Raw genomic sequence first — 22,614 nt, 5'->3', positions numbered from 1 at the left:
GAGTGGGGAAAGATTATACATTTGGCTTTCACTAACATGAGCCAATATTATTAAATCAGTTCTCTGTTTATCAGCTCCATGGGCAGCAGATTAATACTAGTGTTGCTGTGTACAATGAGTTCTCACAGATATTTAATTTTGTATGTTATTTTTTATGCTTTATGATACTGTGCTACAGAAGACAATATGCTCACAGTACTATGAAAGGAACCCTGATGAGCTGAGCATTTCCTGTTGGAGCTGTTGAATTCATTGGAAGTGTTTGGTTGTCTTTTTTTCTTGGGACTTGATGGTTTAGAAACCAATTGAGATTACTTGCTTGTTGGGAAGCTGGTCTTGTTTGGAAGGACACTACCAAAGTTGGTACACACAACAGGGAAATAAATTCTTCATTTGCATCTCTATTTGTAAATATTCATCTATATAAAACAAGAATTAAAAGTGTATGCTTTAATTTTACTAGGATCTAAAATATTTTGGTGGTATATTTAGCATTCCAGTGTTTGTGCAACAGCATTTTAACAACTCTTTAACAGGAGCTATGGGATATTGGGTTAATTCTTCACAACTGTTAGTCTCATGATCCATTTTCCCCTAAGGTGATTATTTCACTCAGTGTAACAATACAGCATGGCATATGGCTATACCAAGCCTGTTCCTCACAAATAATAGTCCATTTAATGTCAGTATATCACAGAGATTTGGCTGATGTTCTGGAGAATTTGATTTTTTGGAAGAGTACAGCACAGAAACAAAGAACTGGAAAAAGATGCTTCAGTGTCAGGATTGAGATACATAGAGAGAATATAACCTAGAATACTTTTAGATGAGTTATAATGTACTTGTTTAATAGATGAAGAAAAACCTTTCGCATTTCTGGAAATCAGGTGACAGAACTAGAGAAATCCATATTTCTTTAACCCAACTCCCTGTTAAGTCAATATGAAATACTGTAGCTGAGCTTTGCGTCTTCCCAGGACTGGAGATATGCACATGGCCATGAAAAATCATACTTGTTATTGAAATAAGAGGTTTTGGCAGGGTGCATTATGTCTTAAATAAACTCTATTAGACATCCATTTCCAGCAGCACTATCAAAAGAGGAAAAAGTAAACCAAGTCTCAGCCAAGGAATCACAACTGCTGCATCTATAGTTACTACAGAGAATGCATCCTCTGTTGAGCTACATAGTCAAGATCTGGGCTTTTAAAAATGTTCTTAAATACTTGATTTTTTTTCATTATCAATTAGCTAACACAGGTAAGCATAATGATGGAAAACACATTCTGATTTCTCCATCTCTACATTTTATATTTGATCAGTTATCGACCTTCTTGATCCTTGTGTACTTTTTATTGTTTATTGAACAGGATGTAAGTATAGGAGCTATGAGTGTTACATAGAGTTTTTTTCTAGGTAGATAAAATCTTTGGAACCCTGAATACATGGCAGAAAGCAAAAACTTTCATGCACTGGCAAAGGTCCCAAACAGTAAACAAAACCTTATGAATTGTTTTATTAAATCATTGCAACAAGAAATTGGGGTCCTACTGAAATCAGTGGAAATTTTGCTATTACTTTCAGGGTAACCTTGATTTAACTTTTTGTCCTCAAGTATCTTGAACATGTGTGTGATATATTGCCAATGGAGGACCATCTGTCACCAGATGATACCAGTAATGAATTAACAAACTAACCAAAACTGCCTTTAGAGCCATTAGAGATACTCCATGATGTACTTTCCCTTACACTTCCAAAACTATTCTGTAGCTCACCTTCGACTTATGAAAGAGAAATGTTCTGATCACAGCATATTTTAAGCCAACATACACATTGTAATATCTCTACGGTGTGTTGTGCTTTACCCAAATGGTCTTCTACATATTTTCATAGGTGGTCAAGAGCTAGATGTAGTGTGTGCATGTGCCTGACTTCAGGTAAACACACCCAATGCATACTCTTGATTCCCTTCTTACATGTTCTTCCTAGATCCAACCCCTCTGTATTTTGAAGCTCTTTTTACTTTTTCCAGAATGCCAAACCATCTCCCACTTCTACCAGCAGCTTGTAATAAGATAAGTAATACAAAAGACCAAGTCAGATGTGACACTGGGCAAATTCGAGCCTCATCAGCTGAGTGACTTCTCTGAGTTCCAATTGAACATCGTTTTCTGGCTGGTGGTACTACAGTGTGTTGGCATTTGAGTAGCTGCAAGAAATAAAGTCCAAGTGCTTTTAGGTTTTACTTGCAGTTTTTATTCCTGTATCATTTTTCAAACTACAGTTTCCTTTGACCTAAAATAACAGCTGTAGGGCTTATTTTGTAACAGATTCAACAGCGTCATTGAAAAACTACTTTCTTTGAAGGTCTACTTTACTTGTTCAGAAAGTAAACTGAAGGAAGCAACTTGTTCATCTGGTGTGATGCAGCTGAATGGATGTACAATTGTGTGACAAACCCATCCAATAGCTTTGACACTTTCTATCTGCTGTAAGCCACCTCGTCTCCCAGGGGCTGGCTCTCTTGGGTTGTACGTCCTTCACTGGGAGCTTCAGTAGGGCTGTTTTCTGCAGATGACTCTCCACTGCTTACACTTCCTGAAAAGACAATTAAGATTAAAATAATTGCCCTATCTTGGATGCATCAAGCAAGAAGGTGTACACTTTGTCAATGACACTTAAAAGCCTTTTTATGCAGTTATAAATTGATGCAATTGTAATAGGATGCTGTTTTTCCCAGTTTGCAGTCCATTTGCAAAGCGCTTTAAGGTAATTGCAGATCATCTAATGGTAACTATCATGCTTCCAGCAGGCTTTAAATAACTGCCACCGGAATGCACAATAATTTGCACTCAACTTGTGCAAGACTTGTTCTCTTTTTTGTATTACTCTATTACTTACCTACCAGGCAGGAAGTAAGAGGAACATTATTTTTTTTGTCTGGCTGGAATACACAAAGCCCCAAGAACCCACCTCCAATAGATGTATTCCTCCTTATTCTCTACTTTCTATGACTTTAGTTTTCCACCCTATTTCAGTAGTGCAGTTATCTCAACATCACCAAACTGTGCCAAGAAAGTGTACTGCAAGTGTTTATTTAATGTATCGTAGCCAGAGTTCTCTCATTGCTGCACAGATGTCCCTCGTACTGAAGGAATCTATTTTCTAGTGGAGATTTCCAACAAGAAGGTGTGAATAGAACAGGCAAAAGATGAATGTTAACCACAACATTCCTGATGTGGTTTTGTTTCAAGTCTGAACTATGAACACTGTTGCTTTATTTGGACTCTTTTGTGGCAACACATGGTGTCTCAGAGCTAACAGAGAAAACTTCAGCTTTAATAACTGTTGAATCTTCTACAGGTGGAGTCCACACAGGCTAACTTGGACACGTAAAGTATACTTAAATATCTAAATTTAGGTGCATGAGTTAGGCAGGCAAGACTTAACTTTTGAGACACTAAAAGTATCTCCTGCCCAGTTGCAACTCTGGTTACAGAGGTATTTATTTTAGGACGACGAGTTCTGTTTAGATACCAGTCAGATGAGTAAGAGATGTAGACTGGATCCAAGTCCACCTGTTTGGGATGCAGTCAGAGGCTTCTTATAAAGGGACTCACTGTTAGGCAGTGCAGGACAGCACACTATGCAAGGCGAATTTTAGCATTCAGACACACTGTCTGAATGTGCATAGACATTTTGGAGTTCCAGTTTTTAACCGAATTGCAAGTTGTTAACACATTCCCTGGAAAAAGCCATCCACAGAGGTTTTTTTTTCCACGATGGCCACTCTCCTTGTTTCTCGTTTTGATGTTTCCCATGGAAACCATCATGATTCAGAATATGAAGCATGTCTTTGAAATGCAACCATAGGAACTCCATTTACTAAATCCAAGCACCATCACTTTCATAGTTCCCCAGGTAAACTGTCATTCAAACGCCAACTTTATAAACTGAACTCACACAAAACTTCAACAGATTTATAGAACATATGCAATAAACAGATTCAAACTTTCCTCCATAATTTGTAAAGGCACTGCCAGTAAATATTATGCAGAATCATTGCATTTATGACATGACTTCTGTTAAATTATCTTCAATTGTGACAACATACATGTCAATTATATGCCAGGAATAAATGATACATTCTGTCATTAAACATTGCAGTCTGATCACAAAATGAAACACCTACTTTAACTTGGACAATATTTTTACTAAATGGAAATAAAATTACATATAACAGTTAAGCTGGATTTATACACAACAGTTTCTAGGTCCAGTGGTGAATAGCCTAAGAGACATATAACTTCAGTTGTACATATGAGAGGCTGTGTTCTAGAAACTGTAAATGAAGTAACTCAGCTTTCTGTTGGACCAAGATCTAAGATTTGAGATTTGAGCCTACAGTTATCCATAACTTGACATTTATAAGACATTTCACATGGCAGGAAACAAATAAACAATTTTGAAAAGCCAGTAGCACTTAGATTTTATGATTTGTCCATTTTTTCAACTGGAATGTGTTGATCTTTTTTTTTTCTTGTAGATGATGGATGACATACCAAGCTGAAAGGATATTGATTTCACAGAACTGCACAGAATCTCAAGGGTTGGTAGGGACCTTGAATGATCAACTAGTCCAGACCCCCATGCCAGAGCAGGACCACCTAGAGTATGTCACACAGGAACTCATCCAGGTCGGTTTGGAATGTCTCCAGAGAAAGAGACTCGACAATCCATCTGTTCCAGTGCTCCCTCACCTAAACAGTGAAGAAATTCTTCCTTATGTTTCCTGGGAACCTCTTATGTTCCATCTTGTACCCATTGCCCCTTGTCCTATCATTGGCCATCACTAAGAACAGCCTGGCTCCATCCTCCTGACACCCACCCTTTATGTATTTGTAAACATTAATGAGGTCACCTCTCAGTCTTCTCTTCTTCAAGCTAAAGAGCCCCAGCTCCCTCAGCCTTTCATCAGAAGGCTCTACTTCTTTCAGTGCCTTGGTGGTCCTGAACTGAACTCTCTCTAGCAGCACCCTATCCTTCTTGAACTGAGGGGCCCAGAACTGGACACAAGATTCCAGATGTGGTCTTACGAGGGCAGAGTAGAGGGGGAGGAGAACCTCTCTTGACCTACTGCCCACAACCCTTCTAATGCACTCCAGGGTGTCATTGGCCTTCTTGGCCATGAGGGCACATTGCTGGCTCATGCTCATCCTGCTGCCCACCAAGACCCCCAGGTCCCTTTCCCCTATACTGCTCTCTAAGAGTTCATTCCCCAGCCTGTACTGGTACATTTAATTTTCTTTAATTTAATTTCTTGGTAGGGATTGGAAGGGACCTTTAGAGATCATCTAGTCCAACTCCCCTGCAGAAGCAGGTTCACCTAGATCAGGTCACATAGGAACATGTCCAGGAGGGTCTTGAAGACCTCCAAGGGAGGAGACTCCACAACCCCTCTGGGCAGCCTGTGCCAGGGCTCCCTCACCTCACAGTGAAGTAGGTTTTTCTTATGTTTAAGTGGAACTTTTTGTGTTCCAGCTAGACATGGAGTTCTTTCCCAGATGCAAGACTCACACTTGCCCATGTTGAATTTCATTAGATTTGTCCCTGCCCAATCCTCCAGCCTGTCCAGATCTTGTTGAATGGCACAGTCTTCTGGTGTGTCAGCCACTCCCCCCAGTTTAGTATCATCAGCAAACTTGCTGACAGTGTGTCTGTTCCCTCATCAAGGTCATTAATGAATAGATTGAACAGTACTCACCCCAGCACTGACCCCTGAGGGACTCCACTAATTAAAGGCCTCCAACTAGACCTTGCCCTATTGATCACAACTCTCTGACTTCTTCCCTTCAACCAGTTAACAATCCACCTCACTACCTGATCATCCAGCCCACACCTCAGTTTTGCTGTGAGGATGCTGTGGGGGATGGTGTCAAATACTTCACTGAAATCCAGATAATCCACATCCACTGCACTGCCACCATTTACCCACCTGGTTACATCTTCATAAAAGGCTATCAGGTTGGTCAAACATGACTTCCCTTTGGTAAAACCATGTTGACTGCTCCCAATGACCCTGTTGTCCTTTAAATGCCTGAAGATAGCACCCAGGATAAGTTGTTCCATCACCTTTCAGGGATGGAGGTGAGGCTGACCAGTCTGTAGTTACTCAGCTCCTCCTTCTTTCCCTTTTTGAAGATTGGAGTGACATTTGCTCTTCTCCAGTCCTCAGGCATTTCTCCTGTTCTCCACGACTTACTGAAGATGATGGAAAGTGGTTTAGGAATGACTTCTGCGAGCTCCCTCAGCACCTATGGGTGCATCTTATCGGGGCCCATGGATTTATGCACATCCAGATTGTCCAACTGATCCTTAACCCAGTCCTCATCAACCAAACAAAACTCTTCCTGACTTCCTCTGGAATCTGGGGCTCCTGAGGACAGTCGCCAGCAGTACAGAGAGAGACAAAGAAGGCATTCAGTAACTCTACCTTCTCTGTATCCTCTGTCACCAGGGTACCCACCTCATTCAACAGTGGCCCTACACTGCCTCTAGTTAGTTTTATCTGCAATGTATTTGAAGAAGTCCTTCTTCTTGTCCTTGACCTTCCTTGCAAGGCACAACTCAAACGAGGCTTTAGCTTTCCTAGTTGTCTCCCTGTATCCTCTGACAATAGTCTTATAGTTATCCCAAGTGGCTATCCCTTCCTTCCATGATCTATAGACTCTCTTATTCCACTTGAGTTTGACCAACAGTTCCCTAATTAACCATGTGGGTCTCCTGGTTCCCTTGCTTGATTTCCTGCCTACTGGGATGCTCTGACCCTGAGCCTGGAAAAAGTGATCTTTGAACAGAGACCAACTATCTTGGGCCCCTTGCTCCTCTAACACCCTATCCTATGAGATGTCCCCTAGCAATTGCTTGAAAAGGCCAAAGTTGGCCCTGCTACAGTCCAGACTTGGGATCCTTCTTGGTATTCTGTTCCTACCACACAAGATCCTGAACTCCACCATCTCATGGTTGCTGCAGCCAAGGCTGCCCTCAGCCTTCATTGGAAGAGGTGAGATGGACAAAATAGGATTCATCACAGGTCTTTATATTGCATCTCTACAGCTTTGCATTGGATATGAAAACTTGGTTGTTCCATTAGCAATACCTCTTCCTGGCACACTTCTAATCTCCATCTACTTGGCATGAGGTGACAAATTGCAACCCACCACAACTGAGACTCAGCAGTCAGCATGAACAGTTTATCATACAATCCAAAAAACACTATCCTTAAAATCTGTAATTATTGCAAGACAAGAAACTACTGTTTTTTTCCTGTAAGTATGTGTTAAAACTGGATCTTACAGTAGCTGACTGACAAATGGTTTCCCCTTAGGGTAGAGTGAAAGGTCCATCATCCAAAAATGTTTTAGAGCATTGCTTTCTCAAATCTAGTATCCAACATCACCCCAGCATCCCATATGACAGTCTGCTGACACTCCAGGAACCGAGTCTCAAGCAGTCAGGTAAGAACAGAGGTGCATTGCTTCAGATACAGCAAACTACCAAGAATGCCCACCAAGCAAGCAGCAATACAATACTTAGGGATAATTTTTTAGAGCAGTGCAAATGATGAACTTGTACTCATGCATTAATTCTGGCATAACCTCCTCTCAAAATGAAATTAGGGATGTTCAGCTGCCATCATTATCTGAAGTTTATATAGTCCTTCTAGCTGAGATGATGAACATTACGAATATTTTTGCACAAGGAGGTGGGCTCAGATCATTATCAAGAGATTGATAGCTTGAGCTTCTGTAAATTATCATACCATCTGGAGCAGAGATGGAGTTGATGTGATGTCTATTAAAGTAGTTGTTGTATGAAAAGTTTCACTATTCCAGGGTAAGATAAGATTAATTATTACTACTGAAGTTAATGTTGCTATGAAATGGAATTTAGTAGAAGTGAACTGCATAGCTGCATGATCTTGATGTTGATACTGAGAAAATACTGACTTGAAGAGCAGGCAGGGTATTCTCACTTGTGTTTGCAGAATAACACTTGACATGTACTTGCTAAATCACCTTAACAATCTGTAGTCCATCAATCTCACACCATGTGGCTTGTTTGACTCATCTTTGTGAACTCTTTCAGTATGTGTTTCACTCCCTCTCTCAGTCTTCATGCTTAACGTTCAAGTGTTCGGTTTTGGCCACTGACAAGGGCAGGATATTGAGCTAGGACTGACTCGTACATGAATGTTACAGTGTTCTTACAGCAGTTGGGATGGTTTTAAACCTTTTTCATCTCAAAAAGGACATCTATCCTGGTAGATATTTTCCCATATTTTAGGAGGATTTTCTGTAAATGCTGGGAATAGCCTCTGTCCGTGGTGCTCAGTCAACAGTTGTGCTACCAGAGCTGTGCCTGCAACTCATTCTGGCATTATGCTGTCATAATGCTGTAAGACCAAATCTCAAAAGTTCTACAAGCTACATCCATGACTGTTTAAATGTCAGAAGCAAGCTTTGAAAATTAGGAATATGTCAAGCAGCAGAAAGGCATCAGAGAGATCAAAGTATTCCCTCTGAGCTGGAAAGACATTGAGGGATACCAAGAAACTGATGAAAAGGCCTACAGCAAGATCTTGAGTCCACTTTAGAAAGAGACCATAAGTAATGTCATATGTCTCTTGAAACAGAGCATTGGTGCTTTGTGTTTGTATCAGAACCGCCAACTCTGATTGCTCTGAGATGTTCTAGTTTTGTAACTCAAACATCAGCTTCAGTCCATTTGAGGTGCTCTGTTGGGTGCAGGTGGCCTGCATAGCTTGGAGTGTACATTTTGTTCCCAGATGTGTAACTGACCTTCAAAGCAGAAAGGGCATGGACTGTGTTCACTGGGAAAATGAGTCCTTAGAACATAAAAAACACTTGTAAGCTTGCAGACCTCCAAGAGTAATTCAAAACATCTCAGCCTGCCAAAAAGGGATTATTTTGTTTGTTTTTCTTGAGGCTCTCAAAATTTATTGACAAGATACAAAGACATGAAGGGGAGTTTATTTACCAGAACAAATTGAGTGTTCAGGACAGAGCAGAGGATCGAAATCTCATCAGATTTAGTTTTACTGTTCTAAGCAGTAAGAAAAAATCTAAAGTATCTCACAGCTGCATGGAAAGTTATGTAGAAAAAGGAGCAATATCAGAGGCATAACCAGGGCAGCTACAAAAAAAGCCCCCACACACAACTAGAGAAACTTATCTAATGTGAAGTCAAAGTATGCAGGATCCATAATCTGATATTCTAAAGCCTCAGGTTCAACTTCACAGTGAACAGAAGTTTTTGTGCACTTCCTTAGTCATATGAATTTACACGTTCTCATGTTAGGTGTCTCCAGTAGACAAAAGAGGCCCATACACCTAGTCCTCAGTTTAGTCAAAGCATGTATTATGGCTGCAAATAGAAAGTAAACTATTAGAAGATATAGCTTCATCATATCTTCTGTCACCGCTGCAGAAAGATTTCTCTAGCTCTAACTCATAACAATGAAACTTTATTACACACTATCTTCTATAAAATAAGGCCACTTAGTTTCATCCCTTCAGTCCCAGGAGAGTCTTACCTATATAACCTGGACAATAGAAGATGTTTAATTTATGAAAAGTATTTTAGTTTTTATAAGGGATATATATATAGTGATAGGACAAGAGGTAATGGCTTTAAATTGAAAGAGGGTAGGTTTAGATTAGATATTAGGAAGAAATTCTTCACTGTGAGGGTAGTGAGGCACTAGAACTGGTTGCTCACAGAGCTTGTGGATGCTCCATCCCTGAAAGTGTTCAAGGCTAGGTTGGATGGGGTTTTGAACAACTTGGTCTAGTGGAAGATGTCCCTTCTCATGGCAGAGGGTTTAGAAGTAGATGATATTTAAGGTACCATTCATCCCAAACAATTCTATGATTCCATGATTCCATTTTTCTATATCGACATAACAGGAGTAAAGTTAGAGGCAAACATTAAGCAGATAATTGAGATGTTATTTAATGACAGGAAACACTCTGCTCACCTGTGGATGCTTTCAGTCTTCTGATATAATCAGTCCAAAAGGAACAGTCTGCTTTTTTCAATCCTTTAAGAGTCGGCAAGGAAACAGTGAACTCCTTGTAGTTATCACCGTCATCATTTGGCAGATACATAGGCCAGGGAGGCATCATCCCTAACATTCTTCTTGAGAAACTATGAGGGTAGTTTGGATTTCTAAGGGAATGGTAGAAATGATCATTAGAAAACAACAGGAACGGGAAAATGTGGAAGATAATTAAATCAAGTATCCAGTCCCTCTGATCAGCAGGGTTCAAATTCAATCCAGGCTTGTGAACCATTCACAGTGTCTCACTGTTTGTCTAGTTCACTTCCTGAGGAACAGGTACACAGACTTCACAATGGGGATTTAGAATTAAGATCTGGAAACAACACCAAGGCTGTTGTAACCCCATATATTTAAGTGGAATTTGCAGCTACTCTATGGAGATAAAATTCCTACTAGTTCTAGCTAAGTATCATACTACAAATCTTTGACGTCTGCTTGACAGCTTGGCCATGACTTTCCAACAGTGTTGACCAAAGCTCCCACTGTGGAATTACAAATTGGTAGAAGAAATGGAGGCCACTCCAGTGAGGTCAGGATCTGGACTATATTCCCTCTTCACCTCACTCTCTCCCCAATAAAAGCAATTCTTAAATGTCACATACTTACCCAGAGTTTACAAAATTGGAGATGTACTGCATAATTTGCAAGGAAAGGCTCTTTTCTTCCAGAGTAAACTGCTCTTCATACTTTGGGTAAAAAGGCAGTCCAAATGCATACTGAACGTCCAGCAGGAGCTCCTGACTTGAACTAAAAACATGTTTACATAAAGACAATTACAAACATCATTTATTTTTTTGAGGGAGAAAGGGAGATAATTTAATACAGAGAATAAAACAAAGTTTTGAATAATTAATGACCATTAATTAGAGTGTGGTGAGCTGCGGGGCTTCTCAAATCAGAACATAAAAGAAGAGCAAGGAATAACAAGGAGAATTTGTCTTTAATGCAGTGACTTTAGCATTTGGTACAAAACAATATTGTGGAAGACTGCAGGGCACCTTTTGAGTTAACTCGACACATAAGAGAAAGTGATAGAGGGAGAAAGCCACTTGTCTACTGCTTTAATGCCTCTTAAGTTTGATACAGATTTTCACTACAATTAAATTCAGAAAGTGGAAGCAAGTGGTGACATGGAATCTGGCAGTCATGATGGAAGGCTAATTATGGTTTATTTCACAGACGTGGAATGAAATCCTGGCCCTTCCTAATAGCAATTGGAGTTTTTCCATTGACTTCATTGAGGCCAGGATTCTGCCCCAAAACTTTGGATAAGATGTAACAGGAGATGTTTGTGAACATTTTTCTCAGACACGGTTCTAATCTCATTTCTCTGCTGTCTGTGTAGTTTTGGTTCATACAGTCTGTTCTTCCCAGGTTTTATATGATAGTCAAGTCAAAACAGCTTCAGATAACCACCTAGATCAGATTGTTAGACAGAACAATTGTTCTATGCACTGATTAACATATATATTAGGGAATATTTCAACAAATCAGAGACAAGATTGGCCAGGCAAGACAACAATACATGTAGGATCTAGAAGCAAAGTTTATACAATTCAACATTTTCAAGTCCTACAGAAAAACAGGAGCCAACTTCTACTAAGAAATTAAAACTATACTATGCTCAATACATGGCTTTGAACCATGGCTCAGAAGGGGGATAATTCTGATATGGTCCAGTTGTGTTTTTTGTATCTTACATTTAAATAATGGTCTTACTGACTTGGGTAAATGCTGCATGAGGGCAGACCGCATAAGGGGACCTCAGGGAAGGAAGATATGCCTGTGAGGCAGCAATAAACAAATCCCAGATTCAGTCAGCAAGATTTCATCTGCAGTGCCTGCACAGTTTGTTGTCAAAAGGTGGCACAAGTGAAACGATTTTATCTTTGGATATGAGAAGCATCAGCTTTGATACTACCCTGATACTGCCTCTAATGGAACAAGACTCATAGTTCAAACCATTCTGGGCAGGTGGGCTGAGAGCAGGATGACTCCTTTACATTTTATGAGTGATGGCACCAAAGCCTCTATTTTGAAAAACAAACACACAGCCCTCTAAATGAAATACATCTTTGGTTGTATTTTCCTTAGTCTTATCATAATACCCCAGTAATACTTTGCATCTGGAAAGTGAATTATTCACAGATTATTCACCAAAAAAATGTAGAACTGAACCAAGATTAAAGCATATTTTTCTTCCCCAAATGTTTATAGAAGGATTAAACAAGATCATGGTTTAATAATTTTGCTTTAAAAATAATTTGCTTGGCGCAGTACATTACAGCAACTTTTAGTGTCAGTATTGCAGCAAAGGTACTATATCTTAAAGGAGCTATTTTCTTTTCAGTGAAGAGTCACTTTTGAATAGAATAGAGGACATGAAAGTAGTTGAGATGAAACGAAAGGATAAACGCACCTGTTTATGGGAAATGTACCGTTTATGGGAAGACATAACAGAAGTTAAGTTAGCTTTCAATCTAAAATGAGTGAGTTGGGACCCAGGGTTTCCCTGAAAATGAAACTGTTCCTCAGTCCTCACGTTTCTAGTTCAGGTCACAGACCAGACTAAAATTCAGCTAACAGAGCCAAATAGAGAACCTATTAGGATTAAAATTATTTATACAACTGTAATGGGTTTGATCCAAACCCAAAAGTGGTACAAAACTCTACAATTCCGTGGACTTCTTTCAATATTTCTGGTTGATTGTACCATGCCTTGGCCAGTGAGTGTCAATAGTAAAAGGATAAGAAAAAAAACATGTTAAGAGGAGGAAGAGACACATATATACAACAGCATCTAGATGGCAGCTAGATGGAAAACATCAGGGGATAATTCTTCTCCTCCTTCAAACTCTGATCATCATCCATTACTGCCAGATAGAACTGCAATATGGCCAAAATTACCCAAATAAGGATTTTGGATCCTTGTACAAGCTCTGAGCACTCAAGGTACTGACACTCACAGAATCACAGAATCTCAAGGGCTGGAAGGGACCTCGAAAAATCATGTAGTCCAATCCCCCTGCTGGAGCAGGACCACCTAGAGTAGGTCACACAGGAACTCAACTTGTCCAGGTGGGTTTTGAATGTCTCCACAGAAGAAAACTCCACAATCCATCTGAGCCTGTTCCTGTGCTCCATCACCCTCACAATGAAGAAGTTTTTCCTTATGTTTCTCTGGAACCTCTTATGTTCCAGTTTGTACCCATTGCCCCTTGTCCTGTCATTTGACATCATTGAGAACAGCCTGACTCCATTCTCCTGATACCTGCCCTTTATGTATTTGTAAACATTAATGAGGTCACCCCTCAGTCTCCTCCAAGCTGAAGAGCCCCAGTTCCCTCAGCCTTTCATCATAAGGAAGATGCTGCACTCCCTTTATTATCTTTGTGGCCCTCTGCTGAACTCTCTCCAGCAGCTCCCTGTCCTTCTTGAACCGAGTGGCCCAGAACTGGATGCAAGATTCCAGATGCGGTCTAACGAGTGCAGAATAGAGGGAGAGGAGAACTTCTCTCGACCTACTAACAACTGTTTTCACTGGAAGAAAAGTGAGTGAGAGAAAGAGAATAAAAACAGATAAGCACATAGAGCTTTGTTATTGTACACTGCCAGCTCTGCAAGGAAGTTTTTATTTCCTGAGCTGCTCCAAACTGCACTCTTGATACCCCAGGGTGCCATATACTTGGCTCAACAGCATTATAATTACGTGTAAGGATGAAAACTTGGCTTTGGTGACTTTACAGGACTAGTATTTTATGCAGAGGTATCACTTCAGATCTTATATGTATATATTTTAAGATGTTGACATTTTTAGAAACAGATTCACAGCCTTTCTTGTGTGACAGCATAACAGACTAGTAAATTGAGCCATGGGGAAACTAGGAGCCAGACCCTACCATTTTGTTTACACTAAAGTGAGTTCCTCTTGGAGAATCATTACTTCACTTCAGGAGTCACTACTGGAATTCAGTTATCCAGTTTACAGAAAAACAGGTGGTAAAATCAGAAACTTTATGACATTCACAACCAAAAATTTAGCAGCAGGCCCACTTGATGGGGATTTTCATTCTACAGTGCCAGCTCATTTAATTGGGAAGGTATTGGTTCTGAGAAAGTTTTCCTTACGTCTGAGCTGGAGTTTCCATTTAAAAGTTTCCAAGAAACAGAGAAAGGGTTTTTTCTTAGCCATTGGATACTCCACTGCTCTATAGAACAGTTTTTACTTTCACATACAAAGAACAGCTTCAACAGAGAAGAGTAAAAGATGAGAAGATCAGAATTTAGAATAAAAATATGCAGGTCGTGGTTGATTTTATTCAAATCCTCATTCCAAATCAAACAGAGCATCGATGTAAACCTAGATTTCCAACAGTTGAAGTTGATATTTTTGCCACAAGCTTTTGGAACTCTAACAAAAAACCCCAGCAACAAACCACCAACAAAAGCATCCACCCCAAACAACCTCCCCCAACCCAGAAATCCTCCAAAAAATTGTTTGCAATATAAAATTGTCATTAATGGCAATCAGAACCAAAAGATATGACCTGGCTGATCCCCATGCTATTCTATATTAGGATTGATTGCACAACAGACAGAGCTGGGGCTACAGAGACCTCACATTGTGATCCATTTCATATAAAAACATAGATCTCATTTTGAACTTTGTCCTTGTTCCAGATATGGTTAATTATTTCATACAGGAAACCCATTTTGATGATTAATGACTGACTGCAGCCTAACAGTTCTCTTTATATTTCTTTTTCTTCATTTTAAAAAAAAACCTCCTTACTCTCCTAATATAATAATTTCAACCAATCCAAAGCCTTTTCAGTCACAGCTTCTATTTTTAGTCAGCCCAATGCAGCTTTTGGTTCTTTTTTAAAACTCCACACACAGACAGAAGCCAATGTAAATTAATTGAAAATTCAAATGACTTTGTATACTGGACCAAAATTCCAAACTTCCCACTGCTATCCTATTATTTAAATTTTAAAAGAACAAGATAAACATAACTCTAGCTAGAGTTCAGAAAGTTACCAGTAAACTACCCAGGATGAAAAAGCAAGTTGAAGAAGAATCAGTTTGTCATTAGTGAACATATCAAACATATTTACTCATCAATATTTTTAGCTGTTTTGGCCAAAAATGTCAGATATTTCAGTCCTCATAAAACCTACATAACTATTAACAGACTACTCTTACAATTTATATGGTCTACAACAAGTGTGTCCCCATGCACTTCCTTTTCCTTTTGTGCTTTATAGTTTTTTACTGATAGCTATGCAAGAGAATCACACAAATGGAAATTTAACCCTAAGAACCTGACATCACATCTTAAACAGTATGTGGGAGGAATTTAATTAATATTTTGACTCAAAATTCATTCTATCTTCATTCACACAAACACTTCTAGCCAATTTTCTTCATGCTTTTTTTAATACAATTGTATATACTCAACCTACTGTCCATTTAGTGATACAAGCACCTTGTTTTTCACAAAAGATACCATTTTTACATTCTGGTAGGGGATTGTTCCATTCTTTCAAAGTTTGGAATAAATAGCTGTCATATTTCACAAGCCCCAGCCTGAAAAACCTATCCACTATAACTTTGGTGAGACTAATGGCTTTGGTGAGACTAATGACTGGATTGAATAGCATAAGTGAAACCCAAAGTCATAGAGTTGGTGATAAAACTTCTGATTTCATAGCAACCACATTAGAGAGGATATGATTTATGTATAAGATGCCACTGCCTGCATGATCTTGTGGCCTCATTCTATGTTTATTTTCAATAAATGGCTTTAAAATACATTTTTGCAAGCAGTATTGGAGATACTAAAAGTAGCTGTTTGCACACAACTACCTTCTCTTTTTATTAATACCTACTGATCTGCAGGGTGGGATTGAGTATCCTAAGCTGTTAACAGGCACCATTTCCTCCATGTCATGGGAGAGGAGCAACTGACCAACACAGAACTTTGCCTGGTCTGAAGTGTCCATGTGTTGGATTGGGTTGACCCAGGCTGAATGCCGGATGCCCACCAGAGCCACTCTGTTATTCCCCTCCTCTGCTGCACAAGGAAGAGAAAACAGAACAAAAGGTTTGTGGCTTGAGATAAAGACAGGGAGAGATCATTCACCAACTTTCTAGTTTTGGAACAGGCAAAATCGACTTGATTTTTGGGAACTAGTTTAACCAAATCAGAGTAGGAAAATGATAAATAGATGAGAAATAAACCTTCCTGTCACCCTTTTCTTATTCCCAGGCTTAATGTTACTCCCAATTTCCTCTGCCTCCTCTTTCCCAGCAGCACAGGGGGATAGGGAATGGGGGATATGGTCAATTTGTCACAGATTGCAATACAGTATCTTTCTTTCCTCCTCAGTGAAACCCAGTACAGTTCATTTTTATGACAGGCAAAAATAATTAAAAAAGATAAATACATATATGCACTGGCACAGGCTGCCCAGGGAGAGTGTGGAGTCTCCTTCCTTGGAGGTCTTCAAGACCCACCTGGACGCGTTCCCATGTGACTTGATCTGAGTGGACCTACTTCTGCAGGGGAGTTGGACTAGATGATCTCTAAAGGTCCCTTCCAACCTCTACCATTCTGTTTCTATATGTAACCACATACCTCAGAAAAGGAAATGGTACATTACTACAGGGAGAAAAAAATAAAGAATAGCTGGATATTTATAGAAATTGAGTAAGGCAGCATAAGGCCTGGTGTGACCTCTGCAGTTTTAGGGATGCATTTGGCTCATTATGACTCCTCATTAGAAAGTCCCTCCAAACGAATGGGGAAAAGCATGTGAAAAACAGATGAACATTCTTTTTTCTTTCTTTCTTCTTTTCAGGAAAATCAGGACATATGGAAAAATCTTACCTCCTAACAGGATTAGGCTGCCAAGTTTATCCACCTTTGTACCTAAAAGCCCTATAGATACACGTGACTTGCCAAAAGAATCCTGGAGTTTGCTGTGACTTTTCCACTTGGATTTCTCCCAATACACGCAATGTCCTACCTTGCATTACAGATGTGCCAAGAGGAGAATATAAAACTGAAGTAACAGACAATAAATTCAAGAACCTGAAAGCTCACATCAATTGGAAAAAAAAATCCTAGATCTTGAAGCAGGAAGAAAGCACTTTTGTCATCTTGTCAGAACTCCTAGAGAACAAAAACTGCAGAATTTTGTCAGGGAGTTACTGTATTAAAAATTTGGTAAAAAGCACATTGACACTTGAGTGCATCTTTGAGAGACAGGAGTTCATGCATTTGTTCAGTGTGTCTACTCCAACTTGAATGATGAACTGCTTTAAAAAGGTGATGTGCCCATCCAAAGACTCTAGAGAACCAAAGAAAGTCTCTCCAGATAGATGCACTTATGTGCTTATCTTCTACATTACATTTTGTGGAAACAGCCTCTCCTAGTGCAGCACAAGTAGTTCCAAAAATTACTTTGTACTTTTCTGCCTTTTAGTTGAATTTTGGTTCACTTAAAGTTGACTTCTCCTTTTTCTGACTTTGGTAATTCGCCTTTGCATATTTATGGCTAATTTCCAAGATCTGAAAAATCTACTGAATGATAAAGGCCCTTAAACCACTCTGTGGGAAGAAAAAACAAACGGTCTAGACCTCAAAGATTTTAGCAGCACAGAAACTGTATAAAGATTTGAGAATGGCATGATGTGGTTGGATCACTGGGAGAGAGTGTTCATAGCTGCAGTTGTCACAGTGGATAAGGCCAGAGGAATGAGAGGCAATTCTAACACGAACAGCAAAGCAACAACTTCTAGATTATTAAGAGTACAGCTTTATAGAGAAAAATGACAAGATGTTGCTGCAGCAAATGTATGTAGCAACCTAAAGTGACTGTGGTGTCTGCCCAGCTATGGAGTGCATCATATCATTCTTGGTATCACTTCACCAGTGCCTCATCCGCCTTCTGCATTTAGAAGAGCTCTTTTGAAGTCCAGAGGCATAACTTTCTGTCTACCTCCAGCACATCCAGTTCATGCCATGTCCTGCCAGCCTGTGGGTTGTTGGTATCCATGGACTAGCAGCTACAAGGACTAGCAGCTGAGACCCTCAAGTGGACAGAAAGTAGTAAATGGATTAAAGGAGAGAGATATGATTATTACAAAATCAAGAGTAGAAAAATCTCCATTAACTGAAGGGCTATTATGAACAGCCAGAACTTGCACAGCATGTATCATAAATAGTTGAATGGGTTTATATTCAAATCTCTTTTTTTTTCAGTCATGCAGTTTCAAGAATCATAAAATCATCACCAAAACACAGCCAATTATGTGAGCATGGGCATGGAGCAGCCTTTTAACAACTGACACTAGTGTTCACAAGAGTCCATAGTCAGGAGGTAAAGGCAGACACAACTGAAATGACTCCAAACAGTCAGTAGCTCATTAACTTTGGATGAATCTGTCCAGTGTACAACAGTTAAGCTCTTGTGATAATTTTTGTGGCAATGTTAATGATCATAAGATACAGCCTCATTAAGTCTCAGGTTAGACCCCTTCAATGACAGTAAAGATACTTTGCTGTCCTGCTGCAGCTGATCATCTTGTCTTCTCAGTGAGCAGAACATTGAATTTTATCCACCATCTTTAAGACAGCACTTTTGGCACCATAGCATGAGTTGGAAACTATGCTGTTGTGAGAAGCAGTGCTGCTTCATATAATATGCAAAAAATCACCCAGAAACTTCTTGAAGGGTTAACAAGGCAGATCTTCATACACTTAAAAATATTATCCTTGTCAAAACATACTTCTCCTATCACTTACTTGTTTACTGTAACTAAAGCTATACTCCAGCCCTCCTCAGTAATCCCAGGCAATGCTGAGCAGTCACATTCCTTTTGCATTGTTTAGAATAAATGTTTACTTCAAGGCCTTAGTGTTCTCAAAAAGAGAGTGAGAAAATGGCATCTGGGTTATGTATATATTTTTACCACAGATCATTAATGCTGGAGTTGGCTATGCATCCTGATCCTTATTCAGACAGGAACTGAAGACTAAAGCAGACGTGGTGCCAGGCCAAGCTGAGGAGAATGCTACTACGTGGAAGGAGGAATCAGTTTGCTCCCTGCAAGATCCATTCATCTATATGAAAACTGTCAGTTCATGTGTTTTTCTGATTTTCCACATATGTCACAAACATCAGTTTAGCATGGCGTTTTTAATTACACTCCTGTATCTGTATGTGCTTGAATGTGTGTATGGCTACACATTTTAAAGACATCTCATTGTGTGACAAACTTTTGCTAATTGACTTCTACCAGTAAAAATTTCCTGTCTGTTTAGTATCTTTTTTTGTCTACTTTGCATCACTGCAGTTGAGTCTGTCTTTGCTGGCTGACTTCTTCCTCCCTCTTGTTTATCTTGCTGTGAGTTATTAAGGAACTGCTCCATGTGAAACAAGAGGAAATACCAGTGCTTTTTCATCTCTGCATTTTAACACTCTGTTCTGTTACACATTTTAGAAGACACAAAGTAGGAAAGAGGCAGAGGTTGTCTTGTTGTACTGTGCCTTATCTTAGTTAGTGGATGGTCATTTCCCCACTCATTATGTTTTATCTAAAAATAGCCTTCTATTGTTGTATTTATCTGAACACAGTATTATTTGAATATACTTTTTCCAATATCTCTGTGAGATAGCTATTAATAGTTGTTATAGATAACAAATTATTACATTTTCATCATCATCTTTATGCTATAGATATCAAGCACAAAGAAGAACAAATCCATATCTTGTGTAAACTGAGGTCTTAAGAAGAATTTCAACACCAAAGACCAAAAAGTCATTAATTTGTCTCTTACATTATGCTATGGACATAAGACAATAGAAAGTCTCCCCTGAACCTTCTTTTCTCCAGGCTAAACAGCCCCAGATCCCTCAGCTGTTCCTCATATGAGATGTGTTCCAAATCCTTTCCTAGCCTGGTAGCCCACTTCTGGATCCACTCCAGCACCTCAGTGTCCTTCTTGTAGAGAGGGGCTCAAAACTGGACTGAAATCCTGCACTTGCAAAACATACTTTTGGTTATTGCATTCATTAATACAAAGAACTGGCTGTAACAGGGTTCCTCTATTCGAGAATTAAATAGCTGGTGTGTTCTCAGGATCCCAGATTCAACTCTCATTTCATCTGAGAAGGTTCAAACGCACACATCCTACCTTGCAGCCTGAGCTGTAGGTTACTCATCAGAGTATCTGCCTCTGCTTCTTCTCCTAAGGAGAGTCACCGTTTTCAAAGAACTTGAGAACTTTCAGGATACAATACAAGAGTAGCTAAGGAAGTCCCTTGGGAGCTGACATTGTGGACAGAACTTTCCATGAGATTAGCTTAGATATTCTACTTTTAAGCCGTTTCACGTAGATCAGGTAGGATAAATTGTCAGTAACATTCCCAAACAATGCACTTTATTGGTTTCAGGGTAGTGCTGCTTTTTCACAGTTTTTAGCAGTTATGGCTACTCTCCCATGGGCAGCTCCTAGTCTTGACATCGCATCGTTGGCATGCAGTGAGGCTGCAATGCACTTATACTATATATGGGGGGGAATGCTGGAGGGAGGGTGAAGGAGAGAGGTCACATGGCAAAACTGAGATGAAGAATAAGTAAAGATTAATTTAGGAATGAATGACAGCAATGCTTAAACAAAAAACTTGCAGAACATTCAGCAGAGGACCAACTGTGGGGTCCCTTAGGAAAACAAAGAGTATCACTTCATAAATAGTCACTTTGTAGTGTCAAATGAGATCCTTCAGTACACAGACAAGCTGAATTCTGCAATTTCTGGTTAAGAGCTTGCCTTTGCAACCTAAACAACATTTATTTTAATGGTACTTAGGCATAAATAAAGAGGAAAGGAGTAGGAATGTAAACGCAGCATATGAATTTGGGCCCATTTCTCCTTGCAAGTGGCCTGGCCTAAGGCATTTAAGCCTCTGCCTCACACTCCCACAAGTTTCAGAGAGCACACTGGCTTTGTTTGTTCTTCTGAAGAGGATTATGAAAAGGCAAATACTAAGTTTTGCACTAAAATTTAAACTGATTAGCTTATAAGACCGCTGACAACATAAATATTATTAAAACGTGTAGATAAGTAAACCACTACTGCACCGGAGAATGTGAGGAGAGCTAAATAAAATGGGCAGGAGAGAAATCTTAAATATGGCTAGATAGAGGGGGGAATTCTCATCAGTTCAAAATCATTGCCTTTAAGCCAGCGAGTCTAAATTGTATAAGCTCTATTTCATCTCCTTTCAAATCAGATCTTACCATAGATCACTCTCCAAAGCAAAAGAAAACTTGCTAGTTAATTTGAGAACACATCTCTCCTTTTTGTGTGGCTGGATTTTTGACATACCATAGCTCAGCCCTGTTTGGAACCTTGTAAAAGTGACTTATCTGAGCCTATCAGTAGCCAAAGGGAGCACTGTGAATATTCCTGCTGCCAGCGAAACAACGGCTCCCTGAGGATTAACTTCTTCTCAGCTAAAAAGAAAGCCAGTCTGTGTTACCACAGCATAATGGCCTTCATCTGTAACCTAGATCTTGGCTGGTTTCTTTCAAATGCTTTTTCATTATGCTATCAGGACAGGAAAAAAACCCCACATAGTTCACAGGGAACTTCATGGTATCAAATGGTGCCAGCAGGAACCCGCTGTCTCTCTCCTCAGCCCTTTTGGAGAAAGCCTGAGAAAAAGGAAATGGTCTCAAAAATCTTTCTTGGCAGTAAGCATGGGGCAGTACAGAGAGCAGAGGACAAGCACTGCTTCCTCAGAAGGAATTAGTTGGGAGATAAGCAGCACTGCGTGCTTTGTTGCCCTGATATGTGGATCTAGGCGACAGGTAGGGGGCTGCTGTCACTGCAGTTCCTGGTCACTCAGCCTTTGGGAGCAAGGGACCAGGAGCTACTGTGCGTGTCATATAGCAGCCCAGAGTGCTGACCACTGCCTTCAAACCTCAGTGTCTCATCCTGATTTCAGGGAGGGGCTGGATCTAAAATAAAACCAAGGAAGGTCACCTTAATAGCCTCTGATTACCAGTTTGTTCTGTGCCCAAGGGAACAAGGCATTTACATCTCCCATGGGCATTTAAACCTTTCTGTCTAAAATATGATACAGCTTCCCCTGAAGAAAAGTTTTCAAGTAAGCTTCTAACATGAAGGACAACACAGAGCCTGAGTCTGCAAATGGTTGGAATAAAAAATAATTTTCATCCCATGAGACAGTCTGTCAGCTGGTCACAAGTCACAGCTCTGGAGCAGGAAGGAATAAATCCCAGACCCTGCCCACACTGAAGGCCAGTCAGTGTAACTGTGGTATAACTGCATTGACTTCAAAAGGGGGCACTGTTAAATTGATGTTGAGTCCTTAAAAACTGTTACCCCATTTATTTAGAGAGCTGTGGACTCCCAATATCTTAGACCATTTTCT

At 39.8% G+C, this 22,614-nt stretch overlaps 1 protein-coding gene across 1 annotated transcript in view; it reads right to left on the bottom strand.

The window, feature by feature from the left end:
* Window positions 1-2,330: 2,330 nt before the first annotated feature.
* The window catches only part of TG (thyroglobulin), a 166,665-nt gene continuing 146,381 nt past the window's right edge, over window positions 2,331-22,614 (bottom strand). Inside the window, exons 46-48 of the mRNA XM_061995899.1 lie at window positions 10,751-10,891; window positions 10,061-10,251; window positions 2,331-2,598 (exon numbers count right to left, since the gene is read on the bottom strand). Coding sequence (XP_061851883.1) covers window positions 2,483-2,598; window positions 10,061-10,251; window positions 10,751-10,891 — 448 coding nt within the window. The 3' untranslated portion in view covers window positions 2,331-2,482. The remainder of the gene's footprint in view (window positions 2,599-10,060; window positions 10,252-10,750; window positions 10,892-22,614) is intronic.

Source organism: Colius striatus, chromosome 4, assembly GCF_028858725.1.
Source record: "Colius striatus isolate bColStr4 chromosome 4, bColStr4.1.hap1, whole genome shotgun sequence".
Lineage (NCBI taxonomy): Eukaryota > Metazoa > Chordata > Aves > Coliiformes > Coliidae > Colius > Colius striatus.
The sequence above is the reverse complement of the archived record's forward strand: the minus strand, read 5'-3'. Positions and strand labels throughout refer to the sequence as shown.